The sequence below is a fragment of the Bison bison genome, unplaced genomic scaffold, assembly GCF_000754665.1.
Source record: "Bison bison bison isolate TAMUID 2011002044 unplaced genomic scaffold, Bison_UMD1.0 scf7180017864519, whole genome shotgun sequence".
NCBI classification, from domain to species: Eukaryota; Metazoa; Chordata; class Mammalia; order Artiodactyla; family Bovidae; genus Bison; species Bison bison.
In genome coordinates, this window is record NW_011495072.1 from 9,587,936 (window position 1) to 9,600,889 (window position 12,954).

General features: G+C 39.0%; 1 protein-coding gene across 2 annotated transcripts in view; it reads left to right on the forward strand.

Moving 5' to 3' along the window:
* The window catches only part of DRAM2 (DNA-damage regulated autophagy modulator 2), a 29,829-nt gene that overhangs the window by 4,239 nt on the left and 12,636 nt on the right, over positions 1-12,954 (forward strand). For both annotated transcript variants that reach the window (XM_010830855.1, XM_010830854.1), the window contains 3 exons: positions 4,985-5,129; positions 9,145-9,212; positions 10,852-10,991. In XM_010830855.1, the coding sequence (XP_010829157.1) occupies positions 4,999-5,129; positions 9,145-9,212; positions 10,852-10,991 (339 nt within the window). In that variant the 5' untranslated portion in view covers positions 4,985-4,998. The remainder of the gene's footprint in view (positions 1-4,984; positions 5,130-9,144; positions 9,213-10,851; positions 10,992-12,954) is intronic.

Genomic DNA, 12,954 nt, shown 5'->3' on the forward strand with positions numbered 1-12,954 from the left:
TGATCCAGTGCTGTCCAATAGAACTTTTCCATGATAATGGAAATGTTCCATATTTTCACCATCCTGTATGGTAGCTACAGCTGTGGCTTCTGAGCACTTGAAATGCATCTAGTACAACTGAGGAACTGAAGTTTTTAATTTAAATAGTCACATGTGGCTTTGTTGTTGTTATTCAGTCGCTATGTATTCGATTCTTTGTGACCCCAGGCACTGCAGCAAGCCAGGCTCCTCTGTCCTCCACTGTCTCCCTGAATTTGTTCATTGAGTCTGTGATGCTATCTAACCATCTCCTCCTCTGCCGCCCCCTTCTCCTTTTGTCTTCAGTCTTTCCCAGCATCAGGATCTTTTCCAGTGAGTCAGCTCTTCACCTGTGGCTGGTACTGACTGTATTGGACAGTACAGCCTTTGCCAATAATATTATTGTCATTTTTCAAAGGAGAAACTGGTTCAGAGAAATTAATGAAGCTTGCCCAAGTTAACATGATTTTATTTAAAGAAGTTTTTGAGCAGAAATATGTTTTAGGAAAGTTAATTTGGCAGTGCGTGTAGAATGGATGGAGGGGAAGGAAAAACACAGGCCAAGAGAACTGAGAATCTTATTTGAGTGTTTACAGTGGTAACTAGGAATAAGAATGGTTGCAAATGACCAGGACCTGCATCTTGTCACAAGAATATTGTACTGCATATCACTAGGCTAGGAAAAGGGCAAAATTTGAAGTGTGATTTCTACTGAACGCAAATTGGTTTTGTACCATCGTAAAGATGAACTGTAAGTCGGGGATTGCTTGTACTATTAACTGAAATAGAAAAATCATGAACCTTTTTGGGGTTTATGAGGATCTGGTCTGGGTTATTGAGTACTTTTTATGGGCAAGTCCCTATTCTGTGAGTAGAGAAATGGAATTCCTCATCAAGGATTTTATCCACTTCAGACACCCTCCCCAGTTTTTATACTGTCAAAGAAAATGAGCTGTAAGAGATGTGCAAGTCAGATGTTCTCAGAAGAAGGAATGTTTATTTCCAGATCCAAATGGATTAGGGAACATTGTGTGGATATGGTATCTAAGCCCGATTTTGAAGAATAGGAAGGATTTGGACATGCACAAACAATTAAAGGAAGAGATCGTGTGGGAATTCTCTGGTGGCCCAGTAGTTAAGAGTACCAGGCTTTCACTGCCATGGCCTGGGTTCAGTCCCTGGTCCAGGAACTGAGATCTTGCAAGCTGCATGGCAAGGCCGATAAAGTAAAATAAAATAAAATAGGCTTTCCCATTCTCCCTGGACAAAGACAGTGCTGTCCCCAACTTTGAATAAAATGAATCATCTATCTCCACCACTCTGACTCTCTTCTCTGACTTTATCCCATACTCTGGAACTTGACTGGGACCACAGCCTCCAACATACCTGAGATTAACACGGTCCGTGGGATTCTGGGAGTTTTGGCTTTTTTTTTTTTTTTAAGAAGAGGTCATGCTTCTAGCAATAGGGTGGACAAAATCTTTTGAAAATCCCTTTTGCCAAAACACCCAAAGCCTGAATAAATTATATTAGCCTTGTAAATGTATAGCAGTCCTCATAGGAAAGAAGGGGAAATTCCCAGGGTTAAAAAGTCGAAGAGAGTTGACACCAGGGTAGTAAACTAGTAGTGTGTCTTTTGAGGGGGCTTTGAAATAAAGTACAATTATGGATAAATGATAGGCTACCCCTGTTACCACCCAAGTTAGAGAGAGAGAATTCATAACCCTTTGACCTCCCGGATGTATAACTTCCAGAGACACCATTCATGTTATATAGTTGGTGTAGGTGATGCCTGTGTGTCAGGGATGACTTTTTCATAAAAAATAAAGTGTAAATATTCCCATTTGCAGTTGTACAACTTGTGGCCTTGGAGAACAACCTCTTCCCTCAAATCAGCCAGGACCCTCAAAAATCTACATATTCAATGAAAGATGGGCTAGGAAAAAATATCTCCTTCCTGGCAAAGAAGGAGCACAAATTTGTTCCTTTTCATCACAGCTCCAGGTGGGGAACTAAAGATACCACATAAGAACTTAAAACTATAGAGCCTGTCATCGCTCAGATTCAAAGTTTATATTTACTTGTATACATGATCTGAAAAACTTGGAAGCCAAGATATTAAAGTCAACCTAGGTTCATAATATGCCAGAGTATCTGGAAAAAAATATAGACCCTCTCTGGAATGATTCACCCTTAAACTAAACCTTTTAGAATACTCCCAATTAAGATCATCTAAACAGGAGCTTCAACCAGTCCATTCTGAAGGAGATCAGCCCTGGGATTTCTTTGGAAGGAATGATGCTAAAGCTGAAACTCCAGTACTTTGGCCACCTCATGGGAAGAGTTGACTCATTGGAAAAGACTCTGATGCTGGGAGGGATTGGGGGCAGGAGGAGAAGGGGACGAGAGAGGATGAGATGGCTGGATGGCATCACTGACTCGATGGACATGAGTCTGAGTGAACTCCGGGAGTTAGTGATGGACAGGGAGGCCTGGTGTGCTGCGATTCATGGGGTCGCAAAGAGTCGGACACAACTGAGCGACTGAACTGAACTGAAACAGGAGCTCATAGTCAAAAATTGGGGGGAAAAAAAGTGTGCAAGGGCTGTCAGAACCAACAAAGTCGAAACTAGACTCCTAAAGATTTTAAATTCAAATTTTTAGAAGTTACTCAAAATTTATAGAAATTAAGAATTATTGTCCAGAAACATGCTGGGGAAAGTCCTGTAGGAACTTTGCAAGGAATTGGCATCAGGTGAAGAAAGACTGGGAGTGATCCCTGAGAGATGGGAAACAATGGCTCTAATTTACTGCCTAAGGAGAGTTCCCAAGCAAGGCACCCAATGTGAAAGTGTTAGTTGCTGATTCATGTCCGACTCTTTGCGACCCCATGGACTGTAGCCCACCAGGCTCCTCTGTCCATGGAATTTCTCCAGGCAGGAATACTGGAGTGGGTTGCCATTTCCTTCTCCAGGGATCTTTCTGCACCAGGGATTGAACCTGGGTCTCCTGTATTGCAGGAAGATTCTTTACCATCTGAGCCACCAGGGAAGCCCCAGGGAACTAGCATGATTAAATAGAGGAGTAAAATTGATGGAATGTTAAGGGATGACAGGAAGAAAGAACAGAAAAGAGATTATGATGATTCAGACAGGAAATTACTCAAGTTGAGTGTACAATGGTGACTCTAGGGATAAAGGAAAAGAAACTTACTTAGCAAAGTTTAGATGTACATATTTAGTAGCAAGTCAGATGATCAGAGTTGAAGTACGAGTCAAAATGGCTGAGGTTTCATTATTTGGAAGGTCAGTCTGAGATGAGGAAGCTGAGCACGTTGGAGGATCGTGGAGATAAGAGTTTAAGTTTTTACAGAGTTCATGGGAAATACTGAATTGCAGTCTGTCACACTATGAGAAGATACTCCTCCAAATATGAAGTTATTTTCACATGTGTAATAGTAATTTCTTGTAATTTGAAAGTATTTCTATATTTTTAAATATTAAATGCATGAAGATACATTAATATTTTCTAATTCATATTATTAACACCTAATTACTTACCAACATCCTCAGTCTGGAATTTAAGGGAGAAAGTGGTGATGTGTGGTATATGTGTAGATAGGCCTTCTAAAGTTAAGTGAGAAAGAGAACCAAACAAGCAGTGTCCTTGTTGAGAAAGTAAGGGTGCCGTCGGAAACAAAGCAGGAGTACTCAGATGAAGCTAGAAGAGTTGAGACTTGAAATGTATAGCAGTTAACGTGTGGTAGTGGAGGAGGAGGTGTGACACTATTTGTAGCCAGACAAAACAAAGGTTCAAAGGTGTGCAAGAGGGCATGACACACTTGGCAACCTGAAAGAGATTTGCATCGTGATTGGTGTTAGAATGGAACTGCCTGAATTTGAATACTGTCTCTACTGCAGTCCTATGACCTTGGGCAGTTCTCTTAACCTCATGATTCTGTTCTGAGGAATAAAGATATCATATGTTTAAGGTACTTAGTAGGCTTGCTGACACAGTAAACACTGTTTTTGTATTGATGGTGAAGATGGTGATAGCTAAGGCAGGGAACTGGGAGCAGACAGAGAAGTGGCCAGAGAGGAATGTATTGAATTAGAGATCAGACAATAAAAAGACCATAGGCCATGTCAAGAAGGAAAGAAAACTTGTAAGGGCATGGCGGGAGGCACTGAAAGGTTCTCTGGAGGAGAATAAAGTAGTCAGATTGGTTTTTTAGAATTAGAGTGCTTTAAAAAAAAAATTTTATAGTAGAGTCTGGGTTGGTTGTGGTCCAGACTAAGGGAGGACCATTTGCTGCTGCTGCTGCTAAGTCGCTTCAGTCGTGTCCGACTCTGTGTGACCCCATAGACGGCAGCCCACCAGGCTCCTCTGTCCGTGGGATTCTCCAGGCAAGAACACTGGAGTGGGTTGCCATTTCCTCCTCCAATGCATGAAAGTGAAAAGTCAAAGTGAAGTCGCTCAGTCGTGTCCAACTCTTAGCAACCCCATGGACTGCAGCCTACCAGGCTTCTCCGTCCATGGGATTTTCCAGGCAAGAGTACTGGAGTGGGGTGCCATTGCCTTCTCCAAGGGAGGACCATTTAGAAAGTTATAATAATAATCTGGTCAAGAAATAATGGTGGTTTAGGTAGAGTAGTAGCAGTGAAGATGGAGAGAAGGGGTAGATTTTAGGAAATCCAAGAGGTGAAATTAACAGTCCTTGGTAATTGATTATGTGTGGAAAGATGGGGTAGAGAGATAGTGTCTGGATGCAGAAAGTGGGTGATTCCTGGTTCCATTTACTGCAAAACTGAAGGAGAGTAGGTGTCAGTAGATGGTATGGGAATTGATCAGAAGTGAAACAGCTGAGGATGAAGAGTACAATTTTGTGGGATGGGATGGCTGAAGTAGAATAGATGAAATACTCTTGAATAATCTTACCTAATTTGTTTTTTTTTTTCTGCCTCAGGAGACCTGTTTGAGATGTGGTGGTTTCAGCAAGGCCTCAGTTTCCTTCCTTCAGCCCTTGTAATTTGGACAGCGGCTGCTTTCATATTTTCATATATCACTGCTATAACACTTCACCATGTTGACCCTGTTTTGCCTTATATCAGGTCAGTGAAATGTATTCTTTTGTGGAGAATGGTATGTATCATTCATGTTTTAATATTGAACTCAACATTCAATTTTAACATTTTGAAATTCAAATTTTATGTTTGAAATTACAATAATAAAAGCAGAAAAAGGAAGTTGTATTTGGTTCTTTCTGTGTGATAGAGAAATATGGAGACAGATGGTTAAGGTTCAGTTAGTGAACTGTGACACCTCAATGCCTGTTTTCCAAATAAGTATTCAAAGTTTCAGGAGATAGAGTTGGAATTATTTTCCCCTTACAATTCAAAAATACTAGAACAACGGTAATAAGAATCTGCCTGCAATGAGGGGGACTCGAGATCAATCCCTGGGTCAGGAAGATCCCCTGGAGGAGGGCATGGCAACCCACTCCAGTATTCTTGCCTGGAGAATTCCATGGACAGAGGAGTCTGGTGGTCTACAGTCCCTGGGGTCTCAAAGAGTCGGACACTACTGAGTGACTAACAGTTTCACTTTCTTTCAAAGATAACAGTAATGGCAAAGATCAATTGATTTGCCTACTGTGTACAAGGTAATGTTCTAAGCATTCTTCTTAAATTGGTCTTAAATAATTGAATCTTTACAGCCACCCTTTGAGTTAGGAACTATTACCCCCATTTGATAGAGGAAGAAATGAGGTCCAAGGAGGTTGTTTGTTCAAGGGCATATGACTCAGTAATTGGTGGAACCAAGATTCAGTTTGACCAGGTAAGCCATTTGATTCTAGAGACTATGGTCTTACTCTTCATGACATGTTGCCTAGATTTTTCTGACACAACTAAGTATCTAAATTTGTTGATAATGTTTTTGAAATATCAAAACTACTTGTGATTTAAGTATGGGTATTTGATTACATGTGCTATGTCCATAATCTTTTTTTTTTTCCAGTTATAAAGGCAATATGTTGTTATTATAACACGTTTTAAACAGTACTAGAGTGATTATAAAAGTGAAATTCAAAGTCTTTTCCAGCCTCCCTCTAGTTTCTGCCCCTCCAGGAATGATTAACGACTTGGTTGATTTCCTTCCAGTTTGGTTGTTTGATTTGTTGGTTGTTGAGTTGTTTCATTTGTTTGTTTACCCTCTGAAAAATAACCTTTCCAACACAGAAAATAGAGCACTTCTGAAAGGTGATAAACTTAAAGGCTAAATTTATCTGTTTTAAATGTCAGGAAGAGATCAGGGCAATGCCATGTCATTTACTGTTTCCACAATGGTGTGGTGTAGCACACAGGTCACCAACAGATTGAGTCTACTTTAAGAAGATTTATAAAATCCAAAGCTATAAAGTTTCCAGTTCTAGGAATAATTTTGATAAGTCACCACTGTTTACCACTCTGATCAGAGGACCTATAGCTTAAAAGCCAGTTCATTCTCTAGTAACTCCAGGAGAGCATACATATTCCTGAGAGTCTTTCATCATTTTTATTTCCCCTTAGAGGATTTGCTTTCATTTCAAAGAGCTTTTTATAATTTGAGGCCACTGAGTTCTTTATCAGAGTTTCAGTTCTCTGATGGTACTGCATGTGATTTTCTGATAGAACACTAGACACTTCCTTTTCTATCTCTGTTCTTCTGCCTTTTAATTTTTTTTTGCTAGTTTAGTATTATTAGTAGTATTATTATCTGGAGAATTTCCTCCCACATTTTAATGTATGTAAACTCAGTGGTACTTATGTTTACTTCCCCTAGGCTCATTGTCTTCATCTGAAAAATGATAGAGTTAGACTAGATACTCTGTGAAGTTCCTTTCAGCTCATAGACCCTACCTGAAAGACTTCATTGTTACACTCCCCATATGACATAACCAAATATAAATTTCACTTCAGGGATAATTCACAGTTCAGAGACAATTCTGCAAGTGTGCTTCAGGTATTCTCTTGGTTCAAGTTATGAATGTGTAGGAAGGGTTCCTGAGACTAGCCACTGGGGTATAAGAAGAAACTGTTAGAATGTCTATGTATTTTATATTTCAAAATATTTAAACTTTTATTTGGGAATTCTCTGGTGGTCCAGTGGTCAGAACTCCTCACTTCACTACCAAGGGCCTGGGTTTGATCCCTGGTTGGGGAACTGAAATCCCACAAACCATGCTATGTGGCCAAAAAAAAAGAAAAGAACTTGTATTTAATATATGCATAATAATATAAATAACATAAAATAGTGATCAGATAATTTTTTTTAATGATGTGTAATGACCACTGGGTTGAAATGCAATGCTGATGAGGTGATGGGCTTGGCTATTTTTATTTGTAGGCCGGTTTGTCATTCTGATCCAGAGCACACTTAGCCAGCCATCTTGGAAGTGCATGCTGTTATTTACTTGAAAGTGAAAGTGTTAGTCACTCAGTTGTGTCTGACTCTGTGCAACCCCATGGACTGTAGCCTACCGGGCTCCTCTGTCCATAGAATACTCCAGGCAAGAATACGGGAGTGGTTTGCTATGCCCTTCTCCGAGGGATCTTCCTGACCCAGGGATTGAACCCATGTCTCCTGCATTGCAGGCAGATTCCTTACCATCTGAGCCACCTGGGAAGCCCCATAAGTTATTTACTTATGGGTAATCTAAAACAGGAGCATCATTTGGAATATCACAGTTAAAATTATGGATTTTTTTTCTAGTTTATTTTTATTTTTTGGTGATACCATGCAACATGTGGGATCTTAGTTCCACGACCACGGATCAAACCCATGCCCCCTGCTTTGGAAGCACAGAGTTTTAACCATTGGACCACCAAGGAAGTTCCATGGATTTTTTTCTGATTATAAGAATAATACATATGCATTTATTCTTGAAAATTTGAAAGGTAGAAGCAAAGACAATCCCCACTCTCTGAAGATGATCAAAGAGTAACAAAATCTTTTGTGTCTTAAGAAACATTGTAGAGTGGGAAGGAGCAATCCTTAGAATCAGTATTTGATACTTTACTTTCCTAAATCTGATCCAAATATTCACCAGGTATTTATTATTGATTCCTTAGTGGATATGACTTTCCTCTTTTTTTTGAATTACCATTATCAGGGTTGAGATCCTTCTTATCTCCTTCCTATATTACTTCAATTTGAGGATAAAGACTTTGTCTTTTTAATCTTTTCAGTAGTTTGAGGAAAGGGGAAGGAGCTAACATTCACAGAGTGTCTTCTGTGTGCCTGCAGCTATGCTAGATACTTTGCATGCATGACCACAGTTTCATTTCCTTATGTTGATCTGATAAGTCTGGGAAGAAATTGATAGCTCCATATTTTAGATAGGGGAGAACCGTATACATAGAACATGCCCAAGGTTCCCCAGTTAGTAAATGGTGGGCTGTTAATCAGGATCTATGCATTTCATCCTGCACTCAAAGACAGGCATGTAAACAGACACATTGCAATCCAGTGTGATCTGTGATTTTAATAGAAGTCTGGAGTGGAAGCTGCGTGAGTCACCTAAGCTGTAGAGAGGAGAGAACTCAAAACTGGCCTTGAGTGGAATCTCCAGAAGGGCAAAGGCAAGGGTTTTGTCTCTTTTATTTCCACAGTGTTTTTGTCCCTAAAATGCTGTCTGACAATCCTGTTAGGTGCTAGATAAATATTTTTAAAAAGTAATCAAGAAACAATTAGGTTTTAATTATAGGCAGAGAACAACAGATGTCCAAAGAATCTGAAAGGAACTTTGGTATTTAGGGAATATTCAGGTGAGACAGATAAACATGCTGCCTGACTGATGTAAGTTAGTAATGCAGCCTCAACATGACAAGGATAGCTATTTTATCAATTTATAGTGAATTCTATTATATGAAAAAGAAATAACCGTAAGTGATATGAGAAAAAAGTGAACATTAAATATTGACAGCTGAAATTGTCATGTTCTCATTATAAAATTAAGAGTTGAGTCATGGAATTTATAAAAAGATAAAGGATTTGAAATAACCTCTTTTGTTTCTTATCCATTAGAAGAAATACACGTGTCTATCTAACATGAGAAATCCTCATACCTTTTTTTTTTTCTTCTAGTGACACTGGTACAGTGGCTCCAGAAAAATGCTTGTTTGGGGCAATGTTAAATATCGCCGCAGTTTTATGTAAGTAGTAAGAATGATTTTGGGAATCAAAATTTATAGCTGAATTGCCCTTTACTGTTCGGTTATTTGTTTTACTTGCTAGTTTCACTGAAGGAGGGTTATCATCACTAAATTATTGATGACAGATATGTTTCTTTTAAAGTAAAAACAATGTCTAGAAATGCTAAATTATGGAAGTAAATCTTTTAAAAATATCTATAGAGCTATTTGACTACTCATGCAAATAGAAGCTGTAAAGTATAACCAAATATTCCTTGAGGTCTTAAGGGGATTTCTTAAATAACCAGTAGAGGACAAAGAGCTGTCAACACACTGACCACAACTAACCTCAACAAAATTCCTTTAAGATAAACGATTGAGAAGTTTGCGAACAGCTATGAAACTCTGTTTTGATTTTTGAGCGATATTCTAATGCCAAAGAAATGCAGTTCTACTATACTATTTTACATTCCTTTCATTATTTTTTGAGCTAATTTTTTAATTAATGGTTTACTAAAATAATGCTTTTTCCACCAATTGCGATTGTTTTAAATATTTGCATTTTTCCATATCATGTTTATTATTTGCTCAGGGCAAACACTTAAGTTAAAAAAATTATTTCAGAGTACAGAAGTTCATCTTGTAACTAAAGTTTTCAGAAATATGTCTCTACAAAAGTATATCTCTGTTATGTTTCCTACACTTTTAGTTCTTTGGCAATATTTTTGCAATGGAAGGTTTAATTTGGCCCTTTCTTAACCAGTAAGGACAGTCAAGTGGGGTTTTGTGTTTTTTTTCCTATGTTAATGACTGCTGTATCTGAGCCAAGTTGTAGCAATTAGAAATGAAATGAGATTGAGGCAAATAATCCTTTGATGTTTTTTTGCCTGTGTCTATCTTATCCATATTCTTCAAACGAATTACTTTAGACTTTAATGCTAATCATATGTAATAATTTGTGTGAAGTTGCTTTAGTTATATCTGACTCTTTAGGACCCTAAGCACTGTAGCCTGCCAGGCTCCTCTTTCCATGGCATTCTCCAGGCAAGAATATTGGCGTGGTTGCCATCCCTTCCTCCAGAGGATCTTCCTGACACAGGGATCCACGTCTCTTATATCTCTTGCATTGGCAGGTGTGTTCTTTACCACTAGCACCACCTGGGAAACCCCCAGTTTGTGTTTTATATAACATGTATTAGAGATTTTCAGAAAACATCAAATGCACCTCTTAAATTTTTCCAAAATATTTTTAACATGAGGCCCACAGGAAGCAAAGAACTTGCTCAGTCACACAGAGATAATAGTAGTTTTACAGTACAATCTTAAAAGTTCTTTAGAAACTACAGCTGGTTTTTTGCTTGTTTTGTTTTTTCTTCTCTCAGATTATCTTTAAAAAGGAAACTATGTTTCTTGAGACTTCCCTGGTGGTCTAGTGGTTAAGACTGAGCTTCCAATGCAGGGGGCATGGGATTGATCCCTGGTCAGGGAACTAAGATCCCACATGCAGCGAGGTCAAGGGGTGGAGTGCAGGCGGAGGGCGGGGGGTGTTGTGGGGGGACTCCATGTTTCTAGATACCACTGACTTTTGTGAGCTTTTTATCGGCAACTTTATTCCTTAGTTATTTATTACTTTTTTGTTTTTCCAATTGTCTTTTCCCAGGCGTTGCGACCATTTATGTTCGATATAAGCAAGTTCATGCTCTGAATCCTGAAGAGAATCGAATCATCAGATTAAACAAGGCTGGCCTTGTACTTGGATTACTGAGTTGTTTAGGACTTTCTCTTGTGGCAAACTTCCAGGTTTGTGTTTTAGCCTAGCGTAAGTATTTTCCTAAAGTACATAAAAATACATGCTAAAAAAGGAAACCTAAAGATCCAGTTACATAATCCAAGCAGATATTAGAGTAATGCTTGCTTCTATAACAAAGTCACAATTTCAGTGTCTTAACACAGTTGAAGTTTAGTTTTCACATAGATGCATCACATGCTGGTATTTTTGGTTGGTAGATGGCTTACCTTCCACAGTGATTTAAGGTCCACACACTGCCCATCTTTGGGCCTTGCAAATCCTTAAGACTCTTTTGTCTTCTGCATTTAGCTGCCTGAAACAAAGAGAACATGCAGAATTCACACCTGCTTTTTAAAAACTTTGACCTGGCAGTGACTCACATGGTTCTACTCACATTCACTTTTGCTAGATACAAGAAAGGCTGGGAAATAAAATCTTGCTGGGCAGCAATTCCCAGGGCAACTCTATACTATGGAAGAGATACAGAAATTTGTGTGGACAGCTAGCTAGCTGTCTACCACAAATATGGTCCTGCCTTCTGTAGTCGATTTGTATAGTTCAGGGTTTTTAGTATTTGGATAGTGATTCTTTGCTCCAGTTATCCATTGATCAATTTAACAATATCTCTCATCAGTTCAGTCGGTTTGGTTCAGTCTCTCAGTCGTGTCCGACTCTTTGCGACCCCATGAATCGCAGCATGCCAGGCCTCCCTGTCCATCACCAACTCCCGGAGTTCACTCAGACTCACGTCCATCGAGTCAGTGGTGCCATCCAGCCATCTCATCCTCTGTCGAACCCTTCTCCTTCTGCCCCCAATCCCTCCCAGCATCAGAGTCTTTTCCAGTAAGTCAACTCTTCACATGAGGTGGCCAAAGTACTGGAGTTTCAGCTTTAGCATCATTCTTTCCAAAGAAAACCCAGGGCTGATCTCCTTCAGAATGGACTGGTTGGATCTCCTTGCAGTCCAAGGGACTCTCAAGAGTTTTCATCACTGTATAGTAAAAATGGATTGCAAAGTGACCTTCACGTTTAACATACTACTTCTATTAGTAGCTGATACTTTTTTACACAGCCCAGTGAATTCCAGTGGGAGTTCCTAATAGCACCCATGCAAAACTGCCTTTCTCCCTTAATCTCATTCAGCCATTAAAACAGTTCATATTTGTATACATTCTTTATTTTCAGCTTCCATTCTAATTCACATTCATCACAAGGGTCTCATTGACCTTGTAATTTTGATTCAAATTACTTTTTCTCTTGATAATATCTATTTTCATGCAGCTTTGGACCTGTTGAATGAATATGCTCTACATCTTTTACTCATGGCTTCATTGCCTGTTTATAAGCAAACCCTGTAGCATTACTCACATAGCAAACAGTTCTCCTTCCTTCCTTTCTAATGTAAACTTTCACTGCTTATTTAAAATGGTGAGTTAAATGCCTCTTTCTCTTCTCCCCACTTCTCTCTTGCAGAGACAAACTCTAGTTGATTCATATAGGAAAAACTGTATACAAACCAGGTCTACAAAGGATTTATAGGTGCAGAGCTTAAATTGGAAGAGAGGCAAGCACTTTATTTTAAAGTAGGGACTTGTTGGTTTATCTCTTAAATATTTCTTGAAATCATCTGCTTCTCCATTTTTTTTCCCTACTGTCTCTACCATCTCCTTCTCAACCAGTTTAGATTTCACCACCTCTCCTTTGGATTACTGCCATAGCCTCCCTAATAGTTCTTCTGCATTCGGTGTTACATCCCTTTAATTTGATGCTGCAGCCAAAGTAATCTTTTAGAAATACATGTACACCTCATTCCTGTTTCCTTGTACCCCTGCTTAAAGCTCACAGGTCCAAGGTCACTTGAAAAGAGAGAAAATCAAGAGAGAAAAAAATAATTTGTTAAACTGCCAAGTTGCTTAATTAATCAAAAGGTCCTGTGAGATCTGACTGCTGTCTACCTGTATAGCCTCATGCTGC